Source organism: Carcharhinus amblyrhynchos, chromosome 11 (assembly GCF_965287045.1).
Source record: "Carcharhinus amblyrhynchos chromosome 11, sCarAmb.v2.hapA, whole genome shotgun sequence".
Taxonomy (NCBI): Eukaryota; Metazoa; Chordata; class Chondrichthyes; order Carcharhiniformes; family Carcharhinidae; genus Carcharhinus; species Carcharhinus amblyrhynchos.
The window spans coordinates 88111865-88139374 of NC_137334.1; the positions used below are offsets into that span (position 1 = coordinate 88111865).

At 46.3% G+C, this 27510-nt stretch overlaps 1 protein-coding gene across 2 annotated transcripts in view; it reads right to left on the reverse strand.

Moving 5' to 3' along the window:
• Nucleotides 1-27510, reverse strand: part of sema5ba (sema domain, seven thrombospondin repeats (type 1 and type 1-like), transmembrane domain (TM) and short cytoplasmic domain, (semaphorin) 5Ba) — a 278339-nt gene that overhangs the window by 133828 nt on the left and 117001 nt on the right. Inside the window, exons 1-2 of one of the 2 annotated variants that reach the window (XM_080199512.1) lie at nt 23631-23696; nt 17804-18009 (exon numbers count right to left, since the gene is read on the reverse strand). In XM_080199512.1, the coding sequence (XP_080055638.1) occupies nt 17804-17957 (154 nt within the window). In that variant the 5' untranslated portion in view covers nt 17958-18009; nt 23631-23696. Of the gene's footprint in view, nt 1-17803; nt 18010-23630; nt 23697-27510 lie in introns of those variants that run through there. The other variant, XM_080199511.1, reaches the window with a different exon arrangement.

Here is a 27510-nt window from a genome sequence, read left to right on the forward strand (position 1 = left end):
CCTGCCCCGCCATTCAATAAGATCATGGCTGATCTGTCGTGGCTCAGTTCCACTTTCCCGCCCTCTCCCCATAACCCTTAATCCCCTCTCTTATCAAAAACCCATCAACCCGCGTCTTGAAAATATTCAGCGAGGCAGCCTCCACCACTTCAACGGGCAGAGAATTCCAGAGATTCACCACCCTTTGAGTGAAGAAGTTCCTCCTCAACTCCGTTCTAAACCGCCCCCCCTTTATCTTGAGGCTGTGCCCCCTAGTCCTATTATCCTTTCTGAGCGGGAAGAGTCTCTCCACCTCTATCCTATCCATCCCATTCATCATCTTATACATCTCAATGAGATGTCCCCTCATTCTTCTAAACTCTAACAAGTACAAGGCTAATTTATTCAGCCTCTCCTCATAGCTCAACCCCCTCAACTCCGGCATCAGCCTAGTAAACCTCCTCTGCACTCCCTCCAAGGCCAAAATATCCTTGCGTAAGTCCGGCGCCCAAAACTGCACACAGTACTCCAGCTGCGGCCTCACCAATGCCCTATACAGCTGCAGCAAGACCTCCCTACTTTTATATTCAATCCCCCTCGCTATGAAGGCCAGCATCCCATTTGCCTTCCTGACCACCTGCTGCACCTGCAAGCTGGGTTTTTGCGACTCATGCACAAGGACCCCAAGGTCCCTCTGCACCGTCGCCTGCTGCAGTTTGTCGCCACGTAAGTGATAATCCTTCCTACCATTATTCCTACCAAAGTGGACCACCTCGCACTTGCCAACATTAAATTCCATTTGCCATTTCCTGGCCCATTCGCCCAGCCTATCTAGATCCTTCTGTAGGCTCTCCACACCCTCTGCACAATTTGCCTTTCCTCCAATCTTGGTGTCATCAGCAAATTTCGACACCCTACACTCGGTTCCCTCCTCCAGATCATCTATATAAATGGTGAATAGCTGAGGCCCCAGCACCGACCCCTGGGGCACTCCACTAGTCACCATCCGCCAATCCGAATAGCACCCATTGACCCCCACTCTCTGCCTCCTATTTGACAACCAATCCTCTATCCACGCTAACACCCTACCCCCAACTCCCTGTCCCCTGACCTTCTGCAATAACCTCCTGTGAGGTACCTTGTCAAACGCCTTCTGAAAATCCAGAAAGACCACATCCACCGGCTCTCCTCTATCCACCGCCCAAGACACATCCTCATAGAACTCCAGTAAATTTGTCAGACACGACTTCCCTTTAATGAAACCGTGCTGCGTCTGCTCTATCAAGCAATTCCTCTCAAGATGCCTCGCTATTTCCTCCTTGATGACGGATTCTAACATTTTACCGACAACAGACGTTAAACTAACCGGCCTATAATTCCCCGCCTTTTGCCTGGCACCCTTCTTAAACAACGGCATAACATTAGCCGCTTTCCAATCTTCCGGCACTTCCCCGGAATCCAGCGACGTCTGGAAAATAACCACCAAGGCATCCACTATCACCTCCGCCATTTCTTTCAGAACCCTCGGATGCATTCCATCCGGTCCTGGGGACTTGTCCACAATCAGTCCCTCCATTTTGTCGAGCACCGCCTCTCTAGTAACAATAATGTCATTCAGGCCCTCCAGTCCTACCACCTTTCCATCGCTAACACCCGGCAAATTATTCACGTCCTCCTCCGTGAAGACCGAAACAAAAAAGTTATTCAAGACCTCAGCCATTTCCCCATCCCCTACCACTAAGTCCCCCCTCTCATCCTCTAAGGGTCCAACGTTCACCCTAGCCAGCCTCTTCCTTTTCATATATTTATAAAAACTCTTGCTATCCTTTTTTATATTAAGCGCTAGCCCAGCTTCATAGTTTCTCCTACCCTTCTTTATCATCTTCTTTGTCAATCTTCGTTGACATTTAAACCTCTCCCAATCCTCTTCTCGCCCACTACTCTTTGCTATTCTAAACGCCTCCGCTTTTAATTTAACACTTTCCTTCACGTCCTTCGTTATCCACGGCTTATTACCTCTCCTCCTACTGTCCTTTTTGACCATCGGAATAAATTTCCGCTGAGCACCAAGAAAGATCTCGTCAAAGATCCTCCACTGCTCCTCAGCAGACCTACCTTCCAACGCACTCCCCCAGTCCACATTCGCCAATTCTTCTCTCATCCTATCGTACTCCCCTCTGTTCAAACAAAGGACGCGCGTCCGGGAACCCACTTTCTCCTCCTCCATCTGCACCAGAAACTCCACCATACAGTACATGTAATACATGTATACACCATACATGTAATAGGACACAAAGAGTGGTAAAGATTAAAGCTAATTTATTCATGTCACAAGTAGGCTTACATTAACACTGCAATGAAGTTACTGTAAAAATCCCCTAATCGCCACACTCCAGCACCTGTTCAGATACACTGAGGGCCAATGCCCCAGAATAGTGACTCCCTACTCACTCTGTCCATACCCCTCATAATCTTATACACCTCAATCAAGTCCTTCCTCAGCCTTCTCTGCTCGAAAGAAAACAATCCAAACCTATCCCGTCTCTCCCTATATCTTAAATTCTCCATCCCAGGCAACATCCTGGTGAACCTCCTCCGTACCCCCTCTAGTACAATCACAACTTTCCTATAATATGGAGATGCCGGCATTGGACTGGGGTGGGCACAGTTAGAAGTCTCACAACACCAGGTTAAAGTCCAACAGGTTTATTTGGTAACATGAGCTTTCAGAGCGCTGCTCTTTCATCAGGTGACTGGAGGTCAGGGTCCAGTGGTGAACCACAAGGTTCAGTGCTGGATCCCTCATTGTTTGTTACATACATAAATGATATAGCAAGTTTGCAGATGAGACCACAGTTGGCAGGGTGGTTAATCGTGAAGAAGAAGGGATCAAGGGATATGGGGGGAAAGAGAGGATTGGAATATTGAATTCGATGTCAGCCATGATCAAAGTGAATGGAGGAGCAGGTTTGAAGGGCCTACTCCTGCTTGTAATTTCAACGTTTCTAAGAGGTTCATAGGTTAGAGGAGGATATCAATAGGTTGGTCAGACAGGCAGAGCAGTGGCAGCTGGTAACCTGGTAAGTGCGAGGTGATACAGTTTGGACGAGGAGCTATTTAATAAATGGCAGGACACTAGGAAACTCAAAGGGTGGGTCTTGGGGTAATTATTCAAAGATCCCTGAAGGCAGCAGAGCACGTAAATAGGCTAGTTCAGAAGACAAATGGGACTCTCTCCTTTATCAGTCATGGCACAGAGTATAAGAGCAAGGAGCTGTACAGAGTATTAGTCAGGCCATAGCCAGAGCATTGTGTGCCGTTCTGATTGCCTCACTATAGGACAGATGCACTGACATACAGTCATCTGATGAAAGAGCAGCACTCCGAAAGCTCGTGATACCAAATAAACCTGTTGGACTTTAACCTGGTGTTGTGAGATTTCTAACTGTGCCCACCCCAGTCCAACACTGGCACCTCCATATTATAGGGAAGTTGTGATTGTACTAGAGGGGGTACAGAGGAAGTTCACCAGGATGTTGCCTGGGATGGAGTATTTAAGATATAAGGAGTGACGGGATAGGTTTGGATTGTTTTCTTTCGAGCAGAGAAGGCTGAGGAAGGACTTGATTGAGGTGTATAAGATTATGAGGGGTATGGACAGAGTGAGCAGGGAGTCACTATTCCCCTTTGGTTGAGGGGTCAGTCATGAGGGGATATAGTTTTAGGGTAAGGGGTAGAAGATTCAGAGGGGAGTTGAGGAAAGGTCTTTCAATCAGAGGGTGGTGGAATGCACTGCCTGGGAAGATAGTGGAGGGTGGAAACCTTACAATCTTTAGGAAGTATTTGGATGAGCACCTGAAATATCATAACATTCAAGGAAAAAGGGATTGGCACGATTATAGTGGTAGTTTTTGTGAGTGCAGACTCGATAGGCGAAGAGCCTTCTTTGCACTGTACAACACTATGGGTGGAGTTTTCCAGTCCCGCCTGCCACAGGAATCATAGCAGCTGGCGGGGTGGACCATGCAAAGGGCCATTGACCTCGGGTGGGATTTTCCAGCCTCAGAGCGAGTGCAGCCAGAGAATTCCCCCCACCTCCCTGCCTCAATGATTCTACCACTTTAGTATTAGCATCATTCAGTTCGATAAGGTCTCACAAGAACATAAGAGCTCGGAGCAGGAGTCGGCCATCTGGCCCCTCGAGCCTGCTCCACCATTCAATAAGATCATGGCTGACCTTTTTGTGGACTCAGCTCCACTCACCCGCTCCCTCACCCTTAATTCCTTTACTGTTCAAAAATTTATCTATCCTTAAAAACATTCAATGAGGTAGCCTCAACTGCTTCACTGGGCAGGGAATTCCACAGATTCTCAACCCTTTGGGTGAAGAAGTTCCTCTTCAGCTCAGTCCTAAACCTGCTTCTTCTTATTCTGAGGCCATGCCCCCCAAGTTCTAACTTCACCCACCCGTGGAAACAACCTCCCTGCTTCTATCTTACCTACTCCCTTCATAACCTTATATGTTTCTATCAGATTCTCCCCCTCATTCTCCTGAATTCCGATGAGTACAGAGCCCCAGTCTACTCAGTCTCTCCTCATAAGCCAACCCTCTCAAGTCCGGAATCAACCTAGTGAATCCCCTCTGCACCCCCTCCAGTGCTCTCCTGACACAGCTCTGGTTTCTAAACCCACCACTGCCTGATGTCAGAGGATGAGACTTTGCGACACTATCCCGAAATCTTAATGACTACGCAGTCTCTATCTTGAGGGGGGGGGGGGGGGGTGACAGGGGAGGGGACAGTGAAAGCGTTTTAATTGACTAGTATTCTACTCATCAGCACTTAATCGGAAAGGAGTTGATCCGTTAGGATTCTGTGCTGTGAACTGTGGTTTCATCAGTCAAACATAGCACCGAATATACCCAGCATCATTACTTATCTCTTCAAGGTTTCTGCTGAGGCTGCTTCCCTCCATCGCAGGAGCAATAACACAAAGTGAGCGTGAAGTACTAGAGCAGAATCAGGGAAACATAAGCTTAGGAACCTTTGACTTATACTAGTTACGGACAAAACATTTAAGATCCTGACTGTTGAATATTCAACACAAGCCAGTGACCCTCGGTCTGCGCTATCTTGTTGTGGCTAAATGCCTTCAGGCGTAAAACCAGGATGCTTAAACATTGATAAAAGGTTAAGCTCAAAGTCTAATTTCGGTTCAACCTTCGCTTTGGAAAACTGCAATCAAAGATGAGTGTTTATCGCATGCTCCATCGCTCCCAGGAACATCTCAAAGAGAACTTTTCACACAATAAAACTGCTCTGCCCACACAAAGCCACAGTTCAAACGCAGCAACCATTTTATACACAGCCAGATCCCGCGAATAATAGTGAGATAAATAATCAGCTAATCTATTTATAGCGGTTAGAGTCACAGATACCTACAGTGCAGAAAGAGGCCATTCAGCCCATCGAGTCCGCACTGATTGCAATCTCATCCAGGTCCTATCCCCATAACCCCACATACTTACCCCGCTAATCCCTCTAACCTACGCATCCCTGGACACTAAGGGGCAATTTAGCATGACCAATCAATTTAACCTGCGCGTCTTTGGAGTGTGGGGAGGAAACCGGAGCATCCGGAGGAAACCCACACAGACACAGGGAGGATGCGCAAACTCCTCGTGGACAATAAGCCAAGCCGGGCATCGAACCCGGGTCCCTGGAGCTGTCAGGCAGCAGTGCTAACTGCTGGACCACCGTGCTGTGGTCGTTTTTTTTGAGGAAAATTGATTGGCCAGGACAATGGGTGACACACCTTTCTGCTTTTGCGAATAGTGATATGGGATTTTCAACATCTATGGGGAGTGCAGACAGGACCTCGGGTTTGACATCTCACCCGAAAGGTGGCATCTCCAACAATGTGGCACTCCTTCAGTGTTACACTGAGGTTATTGTTATTGGTGTACCTTCACACCCATATACTGTATTTTACTCTCTGGGGGATAATGGGGGGAAGTGCTGGAAGGAATTTTGAACTGATTATCAGCCCGTTGGACCGGGTTGACGACACTGAGGTGTCAGCCTAGCCCATGTGCTTCATATCAAACTGAGGGCAATTGAGGGTCAACCACATCTGGAGTCACACATAGGTCAGACTAGTTGAGTACCGCAGGACTTCCATTCCCTTTGGGGCATTAGTGAACCAGGCAGGCTTTTATTACAATCCAATGCCCATGGTTTCATTAATTCCAGACTTTTACTGAATTCAAATTTGCCTGGTTGAGGTTCAAATGGCGCAGCGACAATAATCTCTCCTTCAATGCCAACAAAACGAAGGAGATTGTCATCGACCTCAGGAAGTGTAAAGGAGAACATGCCCCTGTCTACATCTATGGGGACAAAGTAGAAAGGGTTGAGAACTTCAAGTTTTTAGGTGTCCAGATCACCAACAACCTGTCCTGGACCCCCCCCCCACCCCCCGCATGCTGACACTATAGTTAAGAAAGCCCACCAACGCCTCTACTTTCTCAAAAGACTAAGGAAATTTCACATGTCAGCTACGACTCTCACCAACTTTCACAGATGCACCATAGAAAACATTCTTTCTGGTTGTATCACAGCTTGGTATGGCTCCTGCTCTGCCCAAGGCCGCAAGGAATGACAAAAGGTTGTGAATGTAGCCCAATCCATCACGCAAACCAGCTTCCCATCCATTGACTCTGTCTACACTTCCTGATGCCTTGGCAAAGCAGCCAGCATAATTAAGGACCCCACGCACCCCGGACATTCTCTCTTCCACCTTCTTCCTTGGGGAAAAAGATACAAAGGTCATGTACCAACCGACTCAAGAACAGCTTCTTCCCTGCTGTTGTCAGGCTTTTGAATGGATCTACCTTGCATTAAGTTGATCTTCCTCTACACCCTAGCTATAACTGTAACATTACATTCTGCACTCTCTAGTTTCCTTCTCTATGAGTGATATGTTTTGTCAGTATAGCGGGCAAGAAACTATACTTTTCACTGTATGTTAATGCATGTGATAATAATAAATCAAATCAAAACCCAGAGTGTTACCCTGGGTTACGAGCCCTACGAAAAGACCACTACACCACTGTGATTTACTCGAGGCATTCCAAAGCATAAATGCCTTTAGAACCAATGCTGAGTGGAGCAGGGAGATGCCATGACCTTATTGAATGGTGGAGCAGGCTAGAATCAGCACTCTCTATGAAATTAATTCCCTTTGACTGCCTAAACTGCAAATCAATCCAATATAACACTCAATTTCCTTTCAGTTAGCAAGCTGCAAAAGGCATTCCAAAAAGATATTTACAGAAGAAACCAAAATTTAGATGCTTGCTTAATTAGGATAATGAGGGCAAATGAGAGTTTCTAACAAGGTTAATGAACGAGCACAGGAGGCAGCTAATTAAAGCAAACATTTGGAACTATCGACTCCAGGGAAGACATGCCTGATACATAAAGAAAAGGAAGACTCGGAATTACCGAGTGCCTTTCACGTTGCAACACGGGAAAGATCACAGGCAGCTCCCACAAAACAGCAGGGAGATAATCACCCGATAATCTGTTCCCGGTGTCGGTTGAGGGCTAACTATTAGCTGGGACTTTAGAAAGCCTCACTGCTCTTCTCTGAAGCATGCCCACCTGAGAAGACAGACTGGCTCTCAGTCTAACATTCCATTGAAAGAGGGCACTGCTGACAGTGCAGCACTCCCTTGGCATCGCATTGAACTATCAATTGAGAACTCAAAACTTTTATACCCACAGACAAGAACACTACCACAAAGATATCTTTCGCTCACAGAGGTTTAGAGTTTAGGAGTTTAGAGTCACAGAGACTTACAGCATGGAAACAGGCCCTTCAGCTCAACTTGTCCATGCCGCCCAGATTTACCACTAAGCTAGTCCCAATTGCCTGCATTTGGCCCATATCCCTCCATACCCATCTTACCCATGTAAATGCTTTTCAAAAGACAAAATTGTACCTGCCCCTACTACTCCCTCTGGCAGCTCGTTCCAGACACTCACCACCCTCCATGTCAAAAAATTGCCTCTCTGGATTGTTTTGTATCTCTCCCTTCTTAGTTTAGAGAGTCCTACTTTTGGGAAAATTTGACTATCTAACTGATCATTATTTTATAGATCACCCCTAAGCCTCCTAAACTCCAGAGTAAGAAAGTTCCAGTCTATCCTTATAACTCAATCACTCATGTTGCCATGAAGTCTCTGTGAATAGATGGTTTTTTGAGATAGTGATAAATATTTCAAATTATAATTCTGCGGAGACTCAATCTGTGCCTACCACCCTCAGCTATTGTACAAGACGTTCTGCATTTTGTACACTCAGTCAACCTCCTCCTCCCCCAATCTCCCTGCTTCTCTGTAAAGCAGTGATTATTTCTCACAAGTGTGCCCAGGCAATGAATATCACACAACACCGGGACAAGGGAATGACGGGTAACATGGTCACCTTGTGTTCACCCAATATCTACACATATACCTTTCAGAACGGGTTAGATGGTATCCAAGCTGATTCCCAAAACATCCCCCATCCCGTTGTAGCACCCCTATTGTTAGAAAGCATTCTTTCTAGTGGTATCACAGCTTGGTATGGGCTCCTGCTCTGCCCAAGAACTGGGAAAGGTCATGAATGTAGCCCAATCCATCACGCAAACCAGCCTCCCATCCATTGACTCTGTCTACACTTCCCGCTGCCTCAGCAAAGTAGCCAGCATCATTAAGGAGCCCACGCACCCCGGACATTCTCTCTTCTGCCTTCTTCCGTCGGGAAAAAGATACAAAAGTCTGAGGTCATGTACCAAACGACTCAAGAACAGCTTCTTCCCTGCTGCTGTCAGACTTTTGAATGGACCTACCTCACATTAAGTTGATCTTTCTCTACACCCTAGCTATGACTGTAACACTACACTCTCTCATTTCCTTCTCTATAAATGGTATGCTTTGTCTGTATAATGTGCAAGAAACAGTACTTTTCATTATATGTTAACACTTGTGACAATAATCAAATCAAATCAAATCAGTTAACATAAACTGACTCAGCCTAGATCAGAGGTTTAACTTGTACTGATCCTTGGCCAAACCCCAATGTTGTTAATAAGATCTCGTTAGAGACATTTTGTCCCAAAGTAGAAAAGGTTTGAGATGTGAGACACTTGCTCAATGAAAAAAACAAGATTCCATGTGTTTTGAACAAATAAAAATAAATTTTACTATGCATGGGTAGAAAGATAAAGCTATTTACAATTTTCTACCTTATAATCTAATATTCAGGGTAAGTCTGCATGTGAATTAATAACTGGAACACAATATAGTAAATGGCAGATGAGACCCCAAGACAGAGTCCATGGATTTCTCAACATTTCTCAGTAACACTGAGTCAACCAGTCACACCGAGACTCTGGGCGAGATTTTCCAGCCACGCTCGCTCCAGGATCGGAAAATTCCGCCCAAGCTCAATGGACCTTTGTATGGTCCTGTCCCATCCGCCAAGATTCCGGTGGGATGGGAAAATTCCAACCTCCATCTCTCTGGTGAGGAATTCCAGTCTTCACCTCTGAAGATCTAACCTAGAAATTTTCTCCAAAAGTCATTCCAATTAAAATGCAACATCTTGCAGGGTTTCACTCTCATCTCCTGGGATTCTGTTCTCCTGGATTCCCAAGTATATATAAGAACATCATCAAACACAACTTAAATTCCTCAACCCAGCCAAGCAGAATGCGACAGTTCCAAAAATGTTTCTTTGCTCTTTTTGCCTGCAGTCCCAAGTCACCAATCTTTGGCTGCCTTCTTGGATCTTTGGGGATTCTCCTCAGCCCATTTCATTTAAAGTCTGTTCCCTGCAACCCATATCTGGTTGGGATCCTTTCTCTCTGTTCTTCCCTTTTAGCTGAACTGGGGTCATTTTCTGTTCCTGACCCTCCTTGTCCTCTCTCCCTTTGGGATCCTTCCCTGTCCTCTCTCCCTTTGGGATCTCTCCCTATCCTCTCTCCCTTTGGGATCCTCTCTGTTCTCTCTCCCTTTGGGATCCTCTCTGTTCTCTCTCCCTTTGGGATCTCTCCCTGTCCTCCCTCTCCCTTTGGTGCCTCTCTGTCTTCTCACTCCTTTTGGGCTCTCTCCCTGTCCACTCTCTCCCTTTGGGATCTCTTCCTGTCTGCTCTCTCCCTTTGGAATCTCCCCTCATCCTCTTTCTCTCTTTGGAATCTCTCCCTGTCCTCTCTCTCTCCCTACGGGATCTCTCCTTGTCCCCTCTCCTTTTGGGATCTCTCCTTGTCCTCTCTCCCTTTGGGATCCCTCCCTGTCCTTTCTCTGTCTTTGGGATCTCTCCCTGTCTGCTTTCTCCTTTTGGGGTCTCTCCCAGTCCACACTCTCCCTTTGGAATCTCTCCCTGTCTTCTCTCCCTTTGGGATCTCTCCCTTCCCTCTCTCTTTCTCTGGGATCTCTCCTTTGGTCTCTGTTTGGGATTCTAGATGGCACTCTGCTCCCAGTCACCTGACCTGGGTTTTTGCACCATTTTCCTTCGTTGCATTGGGCCTGTCCTTGGCTCAAAGAGTTTACGCTGCCAAACTGCGCGCATACGCCGCCCACTCCTGCTCTGTGCACGCATGGGAAGTCGAAGGTTTGTTGGGAGCTGAGGTTCCCGACCCAAAGTTTGATGTCCATGACAAACTGAAGAACTCTCCTACTCCATGTTGCTAACTGACCGTCAGACACTGAGCAGCTCCGCAAGGTGTTTCACAGGAGGGTTATAAAACAAACTGTATCAACGGGGCGGGGGGAGACAGTGGCACAGTGATAACATCACTAGATTCAAGTTAATGCTCAGTGGACACAGGTTCAAATCCCACCATTGAAGCTTGTGGTAACTCAATGAATGAAATATGGAATTAACATAAGAACATAAGAACATAAGAAATAGGAGCAGGAGTAGGCCATCTAGCCCTTCGAGCCTGCCCCGCCATTCAATAAGATCATGGCTGATCTGTTGTGGCTCAGTTCCACTTTCCCGCCCTCTCCCCATAACCCTTAATCCCCTCTCTTATCAAAAACCCATCAACCCGCTTCTTAAAAATATTTAGCGAGGCAGCCTCCACCACTTCAACGGGCAGAGAATTCCAGAGATTCACCACCCTTTGAGTGAAGAAGTTCCTCCTCAACTCCATTCTAAACCGCCTCCCCTTTATCTTGAGGCTGTGCCCCCTAGTCCTACTGTCTTTTTTGAGCGGGAAGAGTCTCTCCACCTCTATCCTATCCATCCCATTCATCATCTTATACGTCTCAATGAGATCTCCCCTCATTCTTCTAAACTCTAACGAATACAAGCCTAGTTTATTCAGCCTCTCCTCATAGCTCAACCCCCTCAACTCCGGTATCAGCCTAGTAAACCTCCTCTGCACTCCCTCCAGGGCCAAAATATCCTTGCGCAGGTGCGGCGCCCAAAACTGCACACAGTACTCCAGCTGCGGCCTCACCAATGCCCTATACAGCTGCAGCAAGACCTCCCTACTTTTATATTCAATCCCCCTCACTATGAAGGCCAGCATCCCATTCGCTTTCCTGACCACCTGCTGCACCTGCAAGCTGGGTTTTTGCGACTCATGCAATTGATAGCTAATTTTAATCATGGTGACCAGGAACTATCACCAACTGTTGTAAAAGTCCATCTCGTTCACCAACATCCTTCAGGGAAGGAAATCTGCTGTCCTTCCCCAGTCTGGCCTACATGTGAGTCCAGAGTCACAGCAATGGGGCTCTTACTGACCTTCTGCAATGGCCTGGCAAGTCACTCAGTTCAAAGGCAATTTAGGATGGGTAACAAATGCTCACCTTGCTAGCGATTATCCCATGAAATTCTTGTAAAGGAAACCAACCTACATAAGAAGCTATTTGGACAGATGTTCTAAGTTGGCACGGTGGCAACTGCTGCCCCACAGAGCCAGGGACCCAAGTTCAATTTCCGGTTTGGATCACTGTCTGTGTGGAGTTTGCACATTCTCCCCGTGTCTGCGTGAGTTTCCTCCGGGTGCTCCGGTTTCCTCCCACACTCCAAAGATGTGCAGGGCAGGTGGATCGACCATGATAAATTGCCCCTTAGTGTCGGGGGATTAGGTAGAATAAACGTATGGGGTTACGGGGATTGGGCCTGGATGGGATTGGGAAGGATGCAGGCTCGATGAGCTGGATGGCCTCTTTCTGCACTGTAGGATTCTATGATGTAGGTGTTCAGGAAAGAGAGAAAGAGGCACAGGAAGATGCAAGGAGGAAGTTTTGGAACATAGGGTCCATGTTGCTGAGGGTATAGTCACCAATGTTGGAATGAAGAGATATCATAGAATCCTTACAGTGCAGAACAAGTCTGCACTGACCACAATCCCACCCAGGTCCTATTCCTGAAACGCCACATATTTGCACTGCTATTCCCCTGACATCAGAGCCAATTTAGCACGGCCAATCAACCTAGCCCACACATCTTTGGGCTGTGGGAGGAAACCGGAGCACCCGGAGGAAACCCACGCAGACATGGGGAGAATGTGCAAACTCTACACAGTAAGAAGTATCACAACACCAGGTTTAAGTCCAATCAGTTTATTTGATATAATCCCTCAAGCTTTCGGACACGGTGTCCCTTTGTCAGGTGTGGTCTGACGAATGTTGGACTTAAACCTGGTCTTGTGAGACTTCTTGCTGTGTTTACCCCAGCCCAACACCAGCATCTCCACATCAAACTCCACACAGACAGTGATCCGAGGACGGGGATCGAACCCGGGTCCCTAGCGCCGTGAGGCAGCAGTGCCAACCACTGTGCCACCGTGCCAGCACCAGCGTACGGATACGCAGGAGGCCAGAGTTGGAGGAATGCAGATAACCTCGGAGCGTTGTAAGATTGGAGGATGTCACAGAGCGGGTGGAGGGATTTGAGAACAAAGATGAGAATTCTCAACTGCCTGGCCAGGGGCCAATGTATGTCAGCAAACGCAGGGGTGATAAATGAACGGATGCGACTTAACATGTGTGCTGCAGACTTCTGGACGAGGTGAATTTTGCAGAGTGGGAGCAGGATCAGAAGAGCAGTGGAATAGTCGATTAACCCCTTCAGGCAATATTAGGAATGGGCAATAAATGTATTCTTGCCACCATTCACCAAACCAACCCCCCCACATCCTCCAACATCCCAAGAATAAATTGTTACACAAAGGATGGCGAATTTATTAACTACACTACAAACGAGGGATCACAGTTGTCCTGTATCCACCTCGATACTTAATGAGTGGAAAAGGAATTGTAAAGTTCAAATGGCACGGTTAATTTATAACAGGGCCCAAAGCCTTCCCATCAAAGCCTAACCTCTGCTGTCAGGAGTTTTATTAGACCCTCAGGCTGTGGGAATCTCAGTCTGGTATCTGTCAATGGCACGGTTTTAAATTAAGCGAATGGAAACTCAATGCCAAGACTTTCTGCTTTTATCGCGTGGGGTGAGGGGTTTGTAACTCTGACGGATTCCGCCCCCCCCCTCCCCGGGTTACCACGGCAACGGTTAAAAGCAGGCTGCCAACTCTCAGCCTGCACCTTTGGGCGGTCACAAAGAAACAATGTCTTCTCAATGTCTCGGCCCATCAGCTGCCAATCCCCAGCACATTAACAGCATCAAATTCCCTTCCTCCTTTGTAGCGTCAGCCACAGGAACGGTCGGGACACGCATCTCACTTGGCCCAGAAAATAATATCTATCTCCAACAGGCTTCATTCTCGGGACTTTCATATTAGGAGCATTCAACACCATACCTCTGGGAAGATACACCTGCCTTGGTGGGGATTCAGCACCGAAAACAGAACGATACGGAGCTTAAATAGATATTGATTTGATTTTGATTTGATTTATTATTGTCACGTGTATTGGGATACGGTGAAAAGTATTGGTTCTTGCACGCTATACAGACAAAGCATACCCTTCATAGAATACATGGGAAGGAAGGAAAGGAGAGGGTGCAGCGTACAGTGTTACATTCATAGCTAGGGTGCAGAGAAATATATAAGATAGGTCCATTCAAAAGTCTGATGGCAGCAGGGAAGAAACTGTTCTTGAGTCATAAGAACATAAGAACTAGGAGCAGGAGTAGGCCACCTGGCCCCTCGAGCCTGCTTCACCATTCAATAAGATCATGGCTGATCTTTTTGTGGACTCAAGTGGTTGGTGCATGACCTCAGACTTCTGTTTCTTCGGAAGAAGGTGGAAGAGAGAATGTCCGGGGTGCGTGGGGTCCTTGATTATGCTATAATAGATTGCCCAGACTTGGTCTGTAGTTCCGTCCGTAAAGAAGATAATGTTGTGATCAAATTGGGACGATGGCCTAATGGTATTGTCGCTAGATTATTAATACAGAAGTTCAGTTAAAATGTTCTGGGTTCGAATCCCACCCATGGCAGATGGTAGAATTTGAATTCAATAAAAAAAATCTTGAATTAAGAATCTACTGATGACCATGAAACCACTGGTTGACTAATGTCCTTTAGGGAAGGAAATCCTTTACCCAGTCTGGCCTACATGTGACTCCAGAGCCACAGCAACGTGGTTGACTCTCAATTGCCTGGCACGGTGGCACAGCGGTCAGCACAGCTGTCTCACAGCACCAGGGATCCTGGTGTTCGATTCCCGGCTTGGATCGCTGTTCTTGCAGAGTCTGCACATTCTCCCCGTGTCTGCGTGGGTTTCCTCCGGGTGCTCTAGTTTCCTCCCGCAGCCCAAACAAAAGATAGGTGCATTGGCCAGGCTAAATTCTCCCTCAGTGTACCCGAACAGGAGCCAAGTGTGGCGACTAGGGGATTTTCACAGTCACTGCATTGCAGTGTTAATGTAAGCCTACTTGTGGCATTAATAAATAAAACATTAACGTTTCCTGCATTTGCAACGGTAACCACACTTCAGAAGTAATGCATTGGCTGTAATGCAACGGGTGGATGGGGGATGCAATACTAATGTGGGTTTTATTTCACTTTTTTTTTCATTTCATTTTGAGACTTTTCCACAACACGACCTGTCCACCTGACTTCTAACACGCGGACAGTGATGTGTAAGAGTGGGGTCGGGGCTAGAAGAGAGTAAGCCAGAGGTCGCTACTCTGACCTCCTCGAGAAAGGCTTAACTCCTTAAAATCCCTCGCAGGCTGTGAAGCAGCGACACCGTCCATCAAATCGGGAACGCGGACTGGGTCTTCCATCGATACTTCAACACTTTGACATGAGGATGAGCTCCAATCAGAATACTTTTACGGACAGCTTCGCAACAGCAGAGTGAAGTCAAGATTGGTTTTAAGTTGTTGAAGATGAGTCAAAATAGGTTGTTTTCAGCTTTTGGGGAAAAAGGATGTGGTTGCCATGGCAACTTCCCTCAGGAAAACGCAGCCAGGTTTGTATAGGATGGGATGTGGCCATTGTGATGACTATTCAGCTTGTCTCGCTGAGTTCCCTTAGCGTCTCCTGATGGGCGTTTGCTGAGACTTAGCGCTGGAGAAATAAAATATTGTCTGGTTTTCAGATCCGGTATGAACTGTCAATGTGAGTGGAATTTTATTTTCTTGCCTTGTGGTTCAGATGTCTATGACTGGCTGAAGAAGTGTTTCATAGAATCCCTACAGTACAGAAAGAGGCCATTCGGCCCATCGATTCTGCACCGACCACAATCCCACCTAAGCCCTACCCCCATATCCTGACATATTTGCCCACTAATCCCTCTAATCTACGCATCTCATGACACTAAGGGCAATTTTACCATGGCCAATCAACCTAACCCGCACATCTTTGGGCTGTGGGAGGAAATCGGAGCACCCGGAGGAAACCCACGCAGACACGAGGAGAATGTGCAAACTCCACACAGACAGTGACCCAAGCCGGGAATCAAACCCATGTCCCTGGAGCTGTGAAGCAGTGGTGCTAACCACTGTGCTACCATGCCGCCCAGCTTATGTAAAGTTAAGTTTATGTCTCCCCTAGCCCTTCAGCCCAACTTATCCATGCCACCCTTTTTTTTAATACCCCTAAGCTAATCCCAATTGCCCACATTTGGCCCTTATCCCCCTATGCCCATTGTACCCATGTAACTATCTAAATGCTTTTTAAAAGACAAAATTGTACCTGCCTGTACTACTACCTCTGGCAGCTTGTTCCAGACACTCACAATCCTCTGCATGAAAAAATTGCCTCCTGGACCCTTTTGTATCTCTGCCCTCTCATCTTAAGCCTATGCCCTCTAGTTTTAGACTCCCCTACCTTTGGGCAAAGATATAGACTATCGAGCTGATCTATGTCCCTCATTATTTTATAGACCTCTATAAGATCACCCCTCAGCTTCCTACATGCCAGAGAAAAAAGTCCTGGTCTATCCAGCCTCTCCTTATAACTCAATCCATCAAGCGCCAATAGCATCATAATAAATCTTTTCTGCACTCTTTTTAGTTTAATAATATCCTTTCTCTAATAGGGTGACCAGAATTGCACACAGTATTCCAAGTGTGGCCTTACCAATGTCTTATACAACTTCAACAAGATGTCCCAACTCCTGTATTCGATGTTCTGACCGATGAAATCAAGTATGCCGAATGCCTTCTTCACCACTCTGCCCACCTGTGATTCCACTTTCAAGGAGCTATGAACATGTACCCCGAGATCTCTTTGTTCTGTAACTTTTCCCAACCATTAACTGAGTAAGTCCTACCCTGGTTCAATCTACCAAAATGCATCACCTCGCATTTGTCTAAATTAAACTCCATCTGCCATTCGTCAGCCCACTGGCCCAATTGATCAAGATCCCATTGCAATTGGAGATAACTTTCTTCACTGTCCACCTTGCCAGCAATCTTAGTGTCATCTGCAAACTTACTAACCATGCCTCCTATATTCTCATCAAAATCATTAAATGACAAATAACAGTGGATTCAGCACTGATCCCTGAGGCACACCGCTGGTCACAGGCCTCCAGTTTGAAAAACAACTCTCTACAACCACCCTCTGGCTTCTGTCAAGAAGTCAATTTTGTGTCCATTTAGATACCTCACCCTGGATCCCATGAGATTTAATCTTATGCAACAACCTACCATACGGTACCTTGTCAAAGGGCTTGCTAATGTCCATGTAGACAACATCAACTGCATTGCCCTCATCTACCTTCTTGGTTACCCCTTCAAAAAACTCAGTCAAATTTGTGAGACATGATTTTTCACTCTCAAAGCCATGCTGACTGTCCCTAATGAGTACTTGTGTCTCTAAATGCCTATAGATCCTGTCACTCAAAATACCTTCCAACACTTCACCCACCACAGATATGAGGCTCACTGGCTTGTAGTTCCCAGGCTTTTCCCTGCGGCCCTTTTTAGACAAAGGCACAACATTTGTCACTCTCCGGAAAGTCAGCTAATGTTCTGGGGACCCGGGTTCAAATCCCACCATGGCAGATGGTGGAATTTAGATTCAATAAATTACACCTGGAATTAAGAATCTCCTTCTGACCATGAAACCATTGTTAATTGTAGAGAAAACCCATCTAGTTCACTAACGCCCTTTCGCGAAGGAAATCTGCCATCCTTATCCAATCTGGCCTACATGTGATTCCAGAGCCACAGCAATGTGGTTGATGCTCAATTGCCCTCCAAGGACAACTAGGAATGGGTAATAAATGCTGGCCAGCCAGCGACGCTCATGTCCCACAAATGAATTTAAAAAACACTCATGTTAACAAGCAGAGAAATCTCCAAAAGACAATACCCATAACTTCTTTTCAATTTAATTTCTTACCGTTAAAAAACACAATTGGATGGTCCTTCTTGTCACACTGAAGCTCATTCTCTCGAAGGTGTTCTGAACTCTGGGAGGCCGTAAGCTTGCACCTGATGATAAGTAGGACACACGGGACAGACAGACAGCAGGCCACCAACCGTGACACACCCATGGTGACTGTTGAAGGTCTTGGCTACCAGGGTGGTGGGACTTGGGAGACGAGCCTGAAAGGAAACAAATTGATTTACTCGCAAGATGGTTGGAGAGTTCCAACAACGCTGCATCCCTTCACCATCTTTACCCAGCACACAGTCAGAATGGCAACAGGGTTCTCCAACAAGAGGAAGCATCCTCTCCACATCCACAAAATGAAGGAGATAATCATCGACTTCAGGAAGCAGAATGGAGCACACGCCCCTGTCTACATCAATGGGAATGAAGTCGAAATGGTCAAGAGCTTCAATTTTAGGTGTCTAGATCATCAACAATCTGTCCTGTTCTCTCCATGTCAACAGTATAGTTAAGAAATCTCACCAACGCCTTTCTCAGGAGGCTAAGGACATTTGGCATGTCTGTTACGATTCCCACCAACTTTTATAGATGAACCATAGAAAGCATTCTTTCCGGTTGTATCACAGCTTGGTATGGTTTCTGCTCTGTACAAGATCACAAGAAACTACAAAGGGTTGTGACCAAAGCCCAGTCCATCATTCAGTCTATTGACTCTGTCTACACTTCCCGCTGCCTCAGAAAAGCAACCGGCTTAATTAAGGACCCCACGCACCCCGGACATTCTCCCTTCCACCTTCTTCCGTCAGGAAAAGATACAAAAGTCTGAGGTCATATACCAACTGACTCAGGAACAACTTCCATCAGACTTTTGAATGGAAGTATCTCACACTAAGTTGATCTTTCTCTACATTCTAGCTATGACTGTAATACTACATTCTGCACTCTCTCGTTTCTTTCTCTATGAACGGTTTGCTTTGTCTGTATAGCACACAAGAAACAATACTTTTCACTGCTACTAATACACATGACAATAATAAATATCAAATCAAATCTTCTCATCCTATCTTCCTACCCATCTTTATGACATCAGCAAATTTAACAATCATACCTTCAATCCCTTCATCCAAATCATTTATACAAATATGAAACGTTAATTCACTGGCATTGATCCCTGTGGAATGCCACTCATCACATCCTGCCAGCCAAATAAAGGCCCATTTATGCCTACTCTCTATTTCCTGTTAGCCAGCTAATCTTCTATCCTTGCCAATATGTCACTCTCTACGTCATGAGCTTTTATTTCACACAATAACCTTCGATGTGACACCTTATCAAATACGTTCTGGAAATCTAAATACAGCACATCCATCCATTCCCCTTCATCAACATGTCACTTCCTCAAAGGGCTTCAATAAATTACTTAAATCTGATTTCCCTTTCACAAAACCATATTGACTCTGCCTGATTGCCCTAAATTTCTCCAAGTACCGATGGACCAAATGGCCTGTTTCAGTGCTGGATATTGTATGTCATTCCACGGGAGGGTCAATGGGAATTCAAGGAACAGTGTCTGATCGAGATACTTTATAACCTTGCAACCTCAACAATGAGTTCAACAGTTTCAGACCATAATCACAACTCCTATTTGTGTGGGCTCTATCGTGCTGGTGATGGTTTTGGATGTTGTAATTTACACTTCCTCTGGACCTATCTTGTTGTCCCATTACCTTAACTCACCCCCATGCTTATCTTGCACCATGATCGCTTTTCTCATTTAATCATTTTACACACAAATACACACACACACACACACACACACACACACACCCACATACTCACTCAGACGCACGCAGACATGCACGCACACACCCACATACACACTCACACGCACACACACATATACACACTCACATGCACTCACTATCCCCCCCACACACACACACACACCCACATACACACACACGCACACACATGCACACACACCCACATACACACTCATACGCATACACGCATGCACATATACACACACACACACATGCAGTCAATTCCCCCCACACATACACACCCACATACACACTCACACACGCATGCTCACACAGACACCCATTCACACATGCACTCACTCACACACATGCACATACTCTCACACACATACACACTCACACACATATACACACACACATACACACACACATGCACCTACTCCCCCCCCAAACGCACACACACCCATATACCCACACACATGCATGTACACACAGACACCCATGCACACATCCATGCATGCACTCACACACACACACACACACACACACACACACACACACACACACACACACACACACACACACACACACACACACACACACACACACCTCTTCCTTGATGGATAAAGGGCCTCGTCTGCGTTGGTCCCCGATTCAAACAGCTTACTCTTTCTCCCCTTAGAGATGCAGGTGTTGGGTTACAGTAAATAAAGGGGGCAAGTTAATGTCCGCTCCCTTCCCGCATTGAGGGTGGTAGTGGAATCCAGTTATCCACAGGTTATTTGCTGCAACATGAATCAGCTGTGAGATTCTGCTGATAATGAGCTAAGTCTCTGCAAACCCATGGGGCAGAGGATAGGTTTGAGAGTTACATGTGTGCAAGGGCCATGGCAGCATACACACTAGAATCATAGAATCCCTACAGTGCAGAAATTCGACTCATCGAGTCTGCACCAACCACAATCCCACCCAGGCCCTATACTCATAACCCCCCTCATATTTACCCAACAGATCCCCCTGACACTAGGGTTAATTTAGCATGGCCAATCAACCTAACCTGCACATTTTTGTGGGAGGAAACTGGAGCACCCGGAGGAAACCCATGCAGACACGGGGAGAATGTGCAGACTCCACACAGACTGTGAATTGAGGCTGGAATTGAACCTGGTTCCCTGGCGCCGTGAGGCAGCAGTACTAACTACTCTGCCGCCCATCCTTAAGCAACTACTGCTTAAGGAAGAGGTTAAACTGGCCTTCAAACCTTTCCCAAATATAAGACGTCCAGACATCTGTTGGACCATTCCCCAGTTCCGGAGCGATTGGTGGAGCGAGGGAGTGGGGGGGGAAGGGGGGAGCGGGGCAGTGGAGGTTGAAATGGGAAGAGGAACTTTGTACAAGACAGGACGAGGACAGATCAGACAGTCAGACAGACAGTCAGACAGACACGACTTTGACAGCACGTTACAGAAAAGCCTTGGCTTTTCTAAAAGGAAAATCAATGCAAAAACGTTACAGCCCCTAAGAGTTGCACATCCGCATTGCAAACACAGGCGGCTTTCTCTTCACAGTAACACGGTCTAATGTCAGACAATCCACACACAATCTACGCACGGTGAATTAATGTTGCATGTTTAGCCAATGCGCTGTGTATTAATAGGTCCCCAGTGTGCATTCCAGCAGAGTCAAAGAGTGCTCCAGTAAAGTTAATCAAAGAATTTCTAACAATTCAGTGACACTGCTGCAGGCTCGGGTTAGGACTTCAACCAAATTTAAAATTCCTGCAGCATTTCTTCTTGTTTCAAAGAAAATCACACAAATAAGACACCTGCTTTGTCGACAGAGTCTATCGCAACAACTCAGGCTTATACACCGCCTTTAACTGGTGAAACAGTTTCACTGTGAAGTACACACTCTGGTAATAATTGGCAACAAACCAAAGAAGAAGACATTAGGACAGGTGACCAAGAGTTTGGTCAAATGTGTAGCTCCTAAGGAATAGTAGGAAGTCTCACAACACCAGGTTAAAGTCCAACAGGTTTATTTGGAATCACGAGCTTTCGGAGCTTCCTCATCTGATCAAGGAGCAGCACTGCAAAAGCTCGTGATGATGTGCCCACTCCAGGTCAAGGCCAGCATCTCCATATCATTCATAAGGAATGGGAGAGAAGGAGATGGAGAGGCAAAAGGGATCTTGGAATTCAACTTTTGAGCTTAGGGACTGTAAGGCCATAAAGTATAGGAGCAGAATTAGGCTATTTGGCCCATCAAGTCTGCTCCACTATTCAAGTATTACTGATTTGATTCTCATCCTCATTTTTCTGCCTTCTCCCCGTAACCCTTGATCCCCTTATTGATCAAGAATTTATCTATCTCTGTCTTAAAGACACTCAATGACCTGGCCTCCACAGCTCTCTGTGGCTGAAGAGTTCCACAGATTCACCACCCTCTGGCTGAAGAAAGTCCTCCTCATCTCAGCTTTAAAGGAGTGCCCCTTCACGCTGAGGTTGCGTCCTCGAGTTCTAGTCTCTCCCACTAGCAGAAACATCCTCTCCACCTCCACTCTATCGAGGCCTCTCAATGGCTAGGCAGCTGAGAGCAAGGCTGCCAATGTTGGACCATAGGAAGTGGAGGAGGAACACGAGGCTAGAGTAAGAAGGAGCTCAGAGTTCTCAAGGAGATGTAGGTGTGATGATACTGCGCCTTTAAAAACATATTTATTTACATCATGCTCCTCGTGATGGGTAAGTTTAAAATCCAGCTCCAGTTTACCTGGTGCCAATCTGTCTGCAATCCAGGCAGCTCACATGCTGAGAATGCAGGAGAATTATTCTCTAAGCTAACAGGGTGGTTGTTTTAATCTAAGCTAATGTATTTTTTGTTACTTTTGGTTTTTCTCCTGGGGTTTCAGAGTACCGTTTGATTAGGTTGATTGACAAGAAACAGAGTCCTGTGAAGGGGGGAAGCTAAACTTACAGGGAAAAGCTGCTTGATCCTGAAAGAAGCAAGAGGTCTCTCTCTCTCTCTCTAGAGGCTGCTGTTGCAGGGTCAGAAGACAGGAGTCTCTGTGTATCTCTCTCCAGAAGTGTGTAAAGGCTCTAGGACTGCTAATACATTCCAGCATGTAATCCTGTGTTGTTTGCTAACTGATTTTGAAGAAGGATTTAAGTCTATAAGAGGAATACTGTTTAAATTGGAATTAATCAAGATAGATCAGCAGTTAAGAATTATAACTTGTCATGTTTAAGTATGGTAAAGCTAAAGTTAAACTAATTAATTTTGTTACAGTTAAACTGTGTTATTAAATGAAGTTTGTTTTGATAAAAGCACACCTGAAGTGAAACATCTTATTCTCACACTAATGCCAATGTCAAAAATGTCTGCATGGGTTTTCTCCAGGTGCTCCGGTTTCCTCCCACTATCTGACAGATGTGCTGGTTAGGTGTGTTGGCCATGCTAAATTCTCCCTCAGTGTACCTGAACAGGTGGAGTGTGGCAACTAGGGGATTTTCACAGTAACTTCATTGCAGTGTTAATGTAAGCCTACTTGTGACTCTAATTAAATTTTATTTTACTTTACTCTTTGGTATCAGTGTTTATGCTTTCTGCTAGTTTCGTTTCATTGTTCATCTATTGATCCTATTTTTAGCAGCTTTTTGCTCAACCTTAAAGTTCTCTCAATGCTCCAGTTTGCCACTAGCTCTTGCTAGAAGTCTCTCCCAATCTTAACTACTCGGCAAGACATACAAAAGGTTGGGGGGTCTTCCGTTTCTTTCCATTGAAGAATCGCTAGCTTTAACTTGCCAAACTCTCGGTAAGAGAGTGGAATAGTCCAAGTACACAGTTGGTAAAGGTAGCAACTGGCATTGAGCTCTTTGAGCTGTGAAACTACAAAAGATGGTGAATGTAGCCCAGTCCATCACGCAAACCAGCCTCCCATCCATTGACTTTGTCTACACTTCCCGCTGCCTCGGCAAAGCAGCCAGCATAATCAAGGACCCCACGCACCCCAAACATTCTCTCTTCCACCTTCTTCCTTCGGGAAAAAGATACAAAAGTCTGAGGTCACATACCAACCGACTCAAGAACAGCTTCTTCCCTGCTGCCGTCTGACTTTTGAATGGACTTATCTTGCGTTAAGTTGATCTTTCTCTACACTCTAGCTACGACTGTAACACTACATTCTGCACTCTCTCCTTTCCTTCCCTGGTATGCTTTGTCTGTATAGCGTGCAAGAAAAAATGTTTTTCACATGTTAATACATGTGACAATAATAAATCAAATCAATTTGCATGGGCACTAACTCAATGCAAAAGCAACTTAAAATCTACCGTTCCACCCCCGAGTCAGATCTGACTCAACTGGAAAGAAAGTATGCAAAAGACGACAAACTCAGACTCGCAACCCCGGCGTCTAAGCTGCAGACAAGTTGTGCTACACCACACATGTGAGGGCTGAGTTGTGGTGCTGTCACTGAAGACCAACCAGACTTTGCTAATGGATGGTAGATCCACAAGAACACACACACACACACACAGACACACACACACACACACACACACAGACACACACACACACACACAGACACACACACACACACACACACAGACACACACACACACACACACACACACACACATTTGGGATATTTAAAATGGATTAAAATGGAAAGCGTGGGGGGAGGGAAAAAAAGGGAGCCGTTTGCAAAACAAAAAGTTACGTGGTGCAAGTAGGGATATATAGACTTCCGATTAAAAATCCAAGGGCTTTTCAGTTCCAGTCTAACCATGGACAAAGAAAAGGGTCATTCCTCAGCACGGGAGGCTCCGACTGGTTAATCCAGGGACAGTTGTTGTGGAACTGTAAACCCCCTGGTGTAAATTTACCCAGATTCTGATGTTTCCATTTCCTTTCAATCGCCTCTTCGTGGCTTCCTAGGCGAATATTTATCCTCCAAAAAAACAGCCCAACTGCTCATTATTTTTGGGATCTTGCTGTGCGCAAACTGCCCACCACCTCCCCCCCCCCCCCACCCCCAACCCTCCCCACCCCGCCCCGGGCTTCTCCAGATTGCAACAATGATGACACTCTGAAGTAAATACAGTAAGAAGTCTCACACAACACTGTGTTTACCCCAGTCCAACGCCGGCATCTCTACATCACTCTGAAGTAACTCACCGGCTGCAAAGTGCTCTGGGGCATCTGAAGGTTGTGAGGGCGCCACATAAATGCAACTTTTTTTCAAGTAGGCAGCCTGCATTTGCTCCCTTCATTCCCTCACCCTGGCCTCTCCATCATGACACGGTGGCACAGTGGTTAGAACTGCTGTCTCACAGCGCCAGGGACCTGGGTTTGATTCCCGGCTCGGGTCGCTGTCTGTGTGGAGTTTGCACGTTCTCCCCGAGTCTGCGTGGGTTTCCTCCGGGTGCCCCAGCCTCCTCCCAGGGTCCCAAAGAGGTGCGGGTTGGGTAGATTGGCCGTGCTAAGTTGCCGCTTAGCATCAGGGGGACGAGCTAGGGTAAAGGCATGGGATTATGGGGAATATGACCTGAGTGGGATCGCGGTTGGCTCAGCCTCAATGGGCCAAATGGCCTCCTTCTGCACTGTAGGATTCTATGATTCTAAGACCCCTACCCCTTCTCATGCCTCACCTCCCTCCCACTCGTCATAAAGAGGCAGCCCTCACTGCACCCTCGCCCCACCCCCCCCGCCCCCCACCAAACCCCCCACTTCTGGTCCTGAGTCTTAGAATCTGGGTACCATCCGTAGTTCCAGTTCTGGTCACTGCTGCCAGTGGTTCCGCTGGGGCTACAGAGCTGCCCATTGCCAATTCCTTCACTGTTAAATATCCGTGGGATCTCCGCGATTGGCGGGAACGCGTGAAGCACTGACTCTCTGGGTGCTTGGGGGGTTTCCAACCCCCACTTTCAGAAAAATCCTCCCCTTTGTCGACTTTTATTTATGGAGGTAAGCACGTATCTCCAAAATGGACGGCCACAGCTTTGACTTGTTCCCACTTCTTGGAGTAGAAGTGAATCCGACTAGCTAAATACAACGAAATAGACATTTAAGACTGATGTCTTGGTCAGTAATGTTCCTTAAATTTTCAAACAAAAACACGACATCAGGTGGTTTAGCTCCTTGCTTGCTGGTGGGGGCCCACAGTGCATCAATTGTTTGCCACGTTTTCTACAGAGACAAACACGTCAAAAGTGCTCAGTTTTCCTGTAAAGGTGTCGTGGGGTGTCCTGATATCACAATGCAGACACGATGGACCAACTGGCTTGCTTCTGCGCTGTAACATTTCAGTGCCTCTGTGGGACCTGGGACAGGCAGACAGAGAACGGTTCCAATTTAATAAGCCTCCAGCTTTGCAAACATTTGATACGACGCCAATATCCATTAAGATGTCACAACAAATCTTCATTCGGTGCACACAGCTCCTTCCATCGGAAATGAGAGACATCCCCTCCTCCAGAGGTTTCTTCCAAGCAATGTTGTGCAACCAAAGAACACAGCGCAACACCCACGATTTGGAACTGGTTAATCTCCAATTGCTACAGATGTACAACTCTTAGGTCTCGAGTGCGCAACGAGTCTGGACGTCCGATATAAACCGGAGGGACTGGAGACGGAGCCAAATTTCAATTCTCCACATTGCTTGAGAGGAAGTCTGCCTTAACCACACACACGGACATGCATTTGCACACACACACACACACACACACACACACACACACACACACACACACACACACACACACACACACACACACACACACACACACGTAGAACATAGAACACTACAGCACAAACAGGCCCTTCAGCCCACAAGTTGCGCCAATCATATCTATACCTACCAGGCCATAGAACTATCTGTAACTCCCAATCCCATTAAACTCACACACTCACAGACACCCACTCACAAGCGCACACTCACAAACATACACACACACACACACACACACACACACACACACACACACACACACACACACACACACACACACACACACACACACACAATGATGAGGCAGAGTATAGGAATGAGATAGAGAATCTGGTGATCTGGTGCGGCAACAATAATCTCTCCCTCAAAATGAAGGAGACTGTCATCGACTTCAAAAAGCGTAAAGGAGAACATGCCCCTGTCTACATCAACGGGGATGAAGTAGAAAGGGTCGAGAGCTTCAAGTTTTTCGGGGTCCAGATCACCAACAACCTGTCCTGGTACCCCCATGCCAACACTATAGTTAAGAAATCCCACCAACGCCTGTACTTTCTCAGACAACTAAGGAAATTTGGCATGTCAGCGACGACTCTCACCAACTTTTACAGACGCACCATTGAAAGCATTCTTTCTGGTTGTATCACAGCTTGGTATGGCTCCTTGCGCAAGACCGCAAGGAACTACAAAAGGTCGTGAATGTAGCCCAATCCATCACACAAACCAGCCTTCCATCCACTTACTCTGTCTACACTTCCCGCTGCTTCAGAAAAGCAGCCAGCATAATTAAGTACTCCACATACCCCGGACATTCTCTCTTCCACCTTCTTCCTTCGGGAAAAAGATACAAAAGTCTGAGGTCACGTATGAACTGACTCAAGAACAGCTTCTTCCCTGCTGCTGTCAGACTTCTGAATGGATCTACCTCGCATTAAGTTGATCTTTCCCTACACCCTAGCTATGACTGTAACACTACATTCTGCACTCTCACGCTTCCTTCTTTATGAATGATATGTTTTGTCGGAATAGCGTGCAAGAAACAATACTTTTCACTGTATGTTAATATATTTGACAATAATAAATCAAATTAAAAAAATCAAAATCACACACGTATACGCGTGCGTAAATACATACACATACACACACATATTCATACTTAACTTACACACACACAGGCACACATTCACACTCACTCACATACACACATACTCCAACACACACTCCAA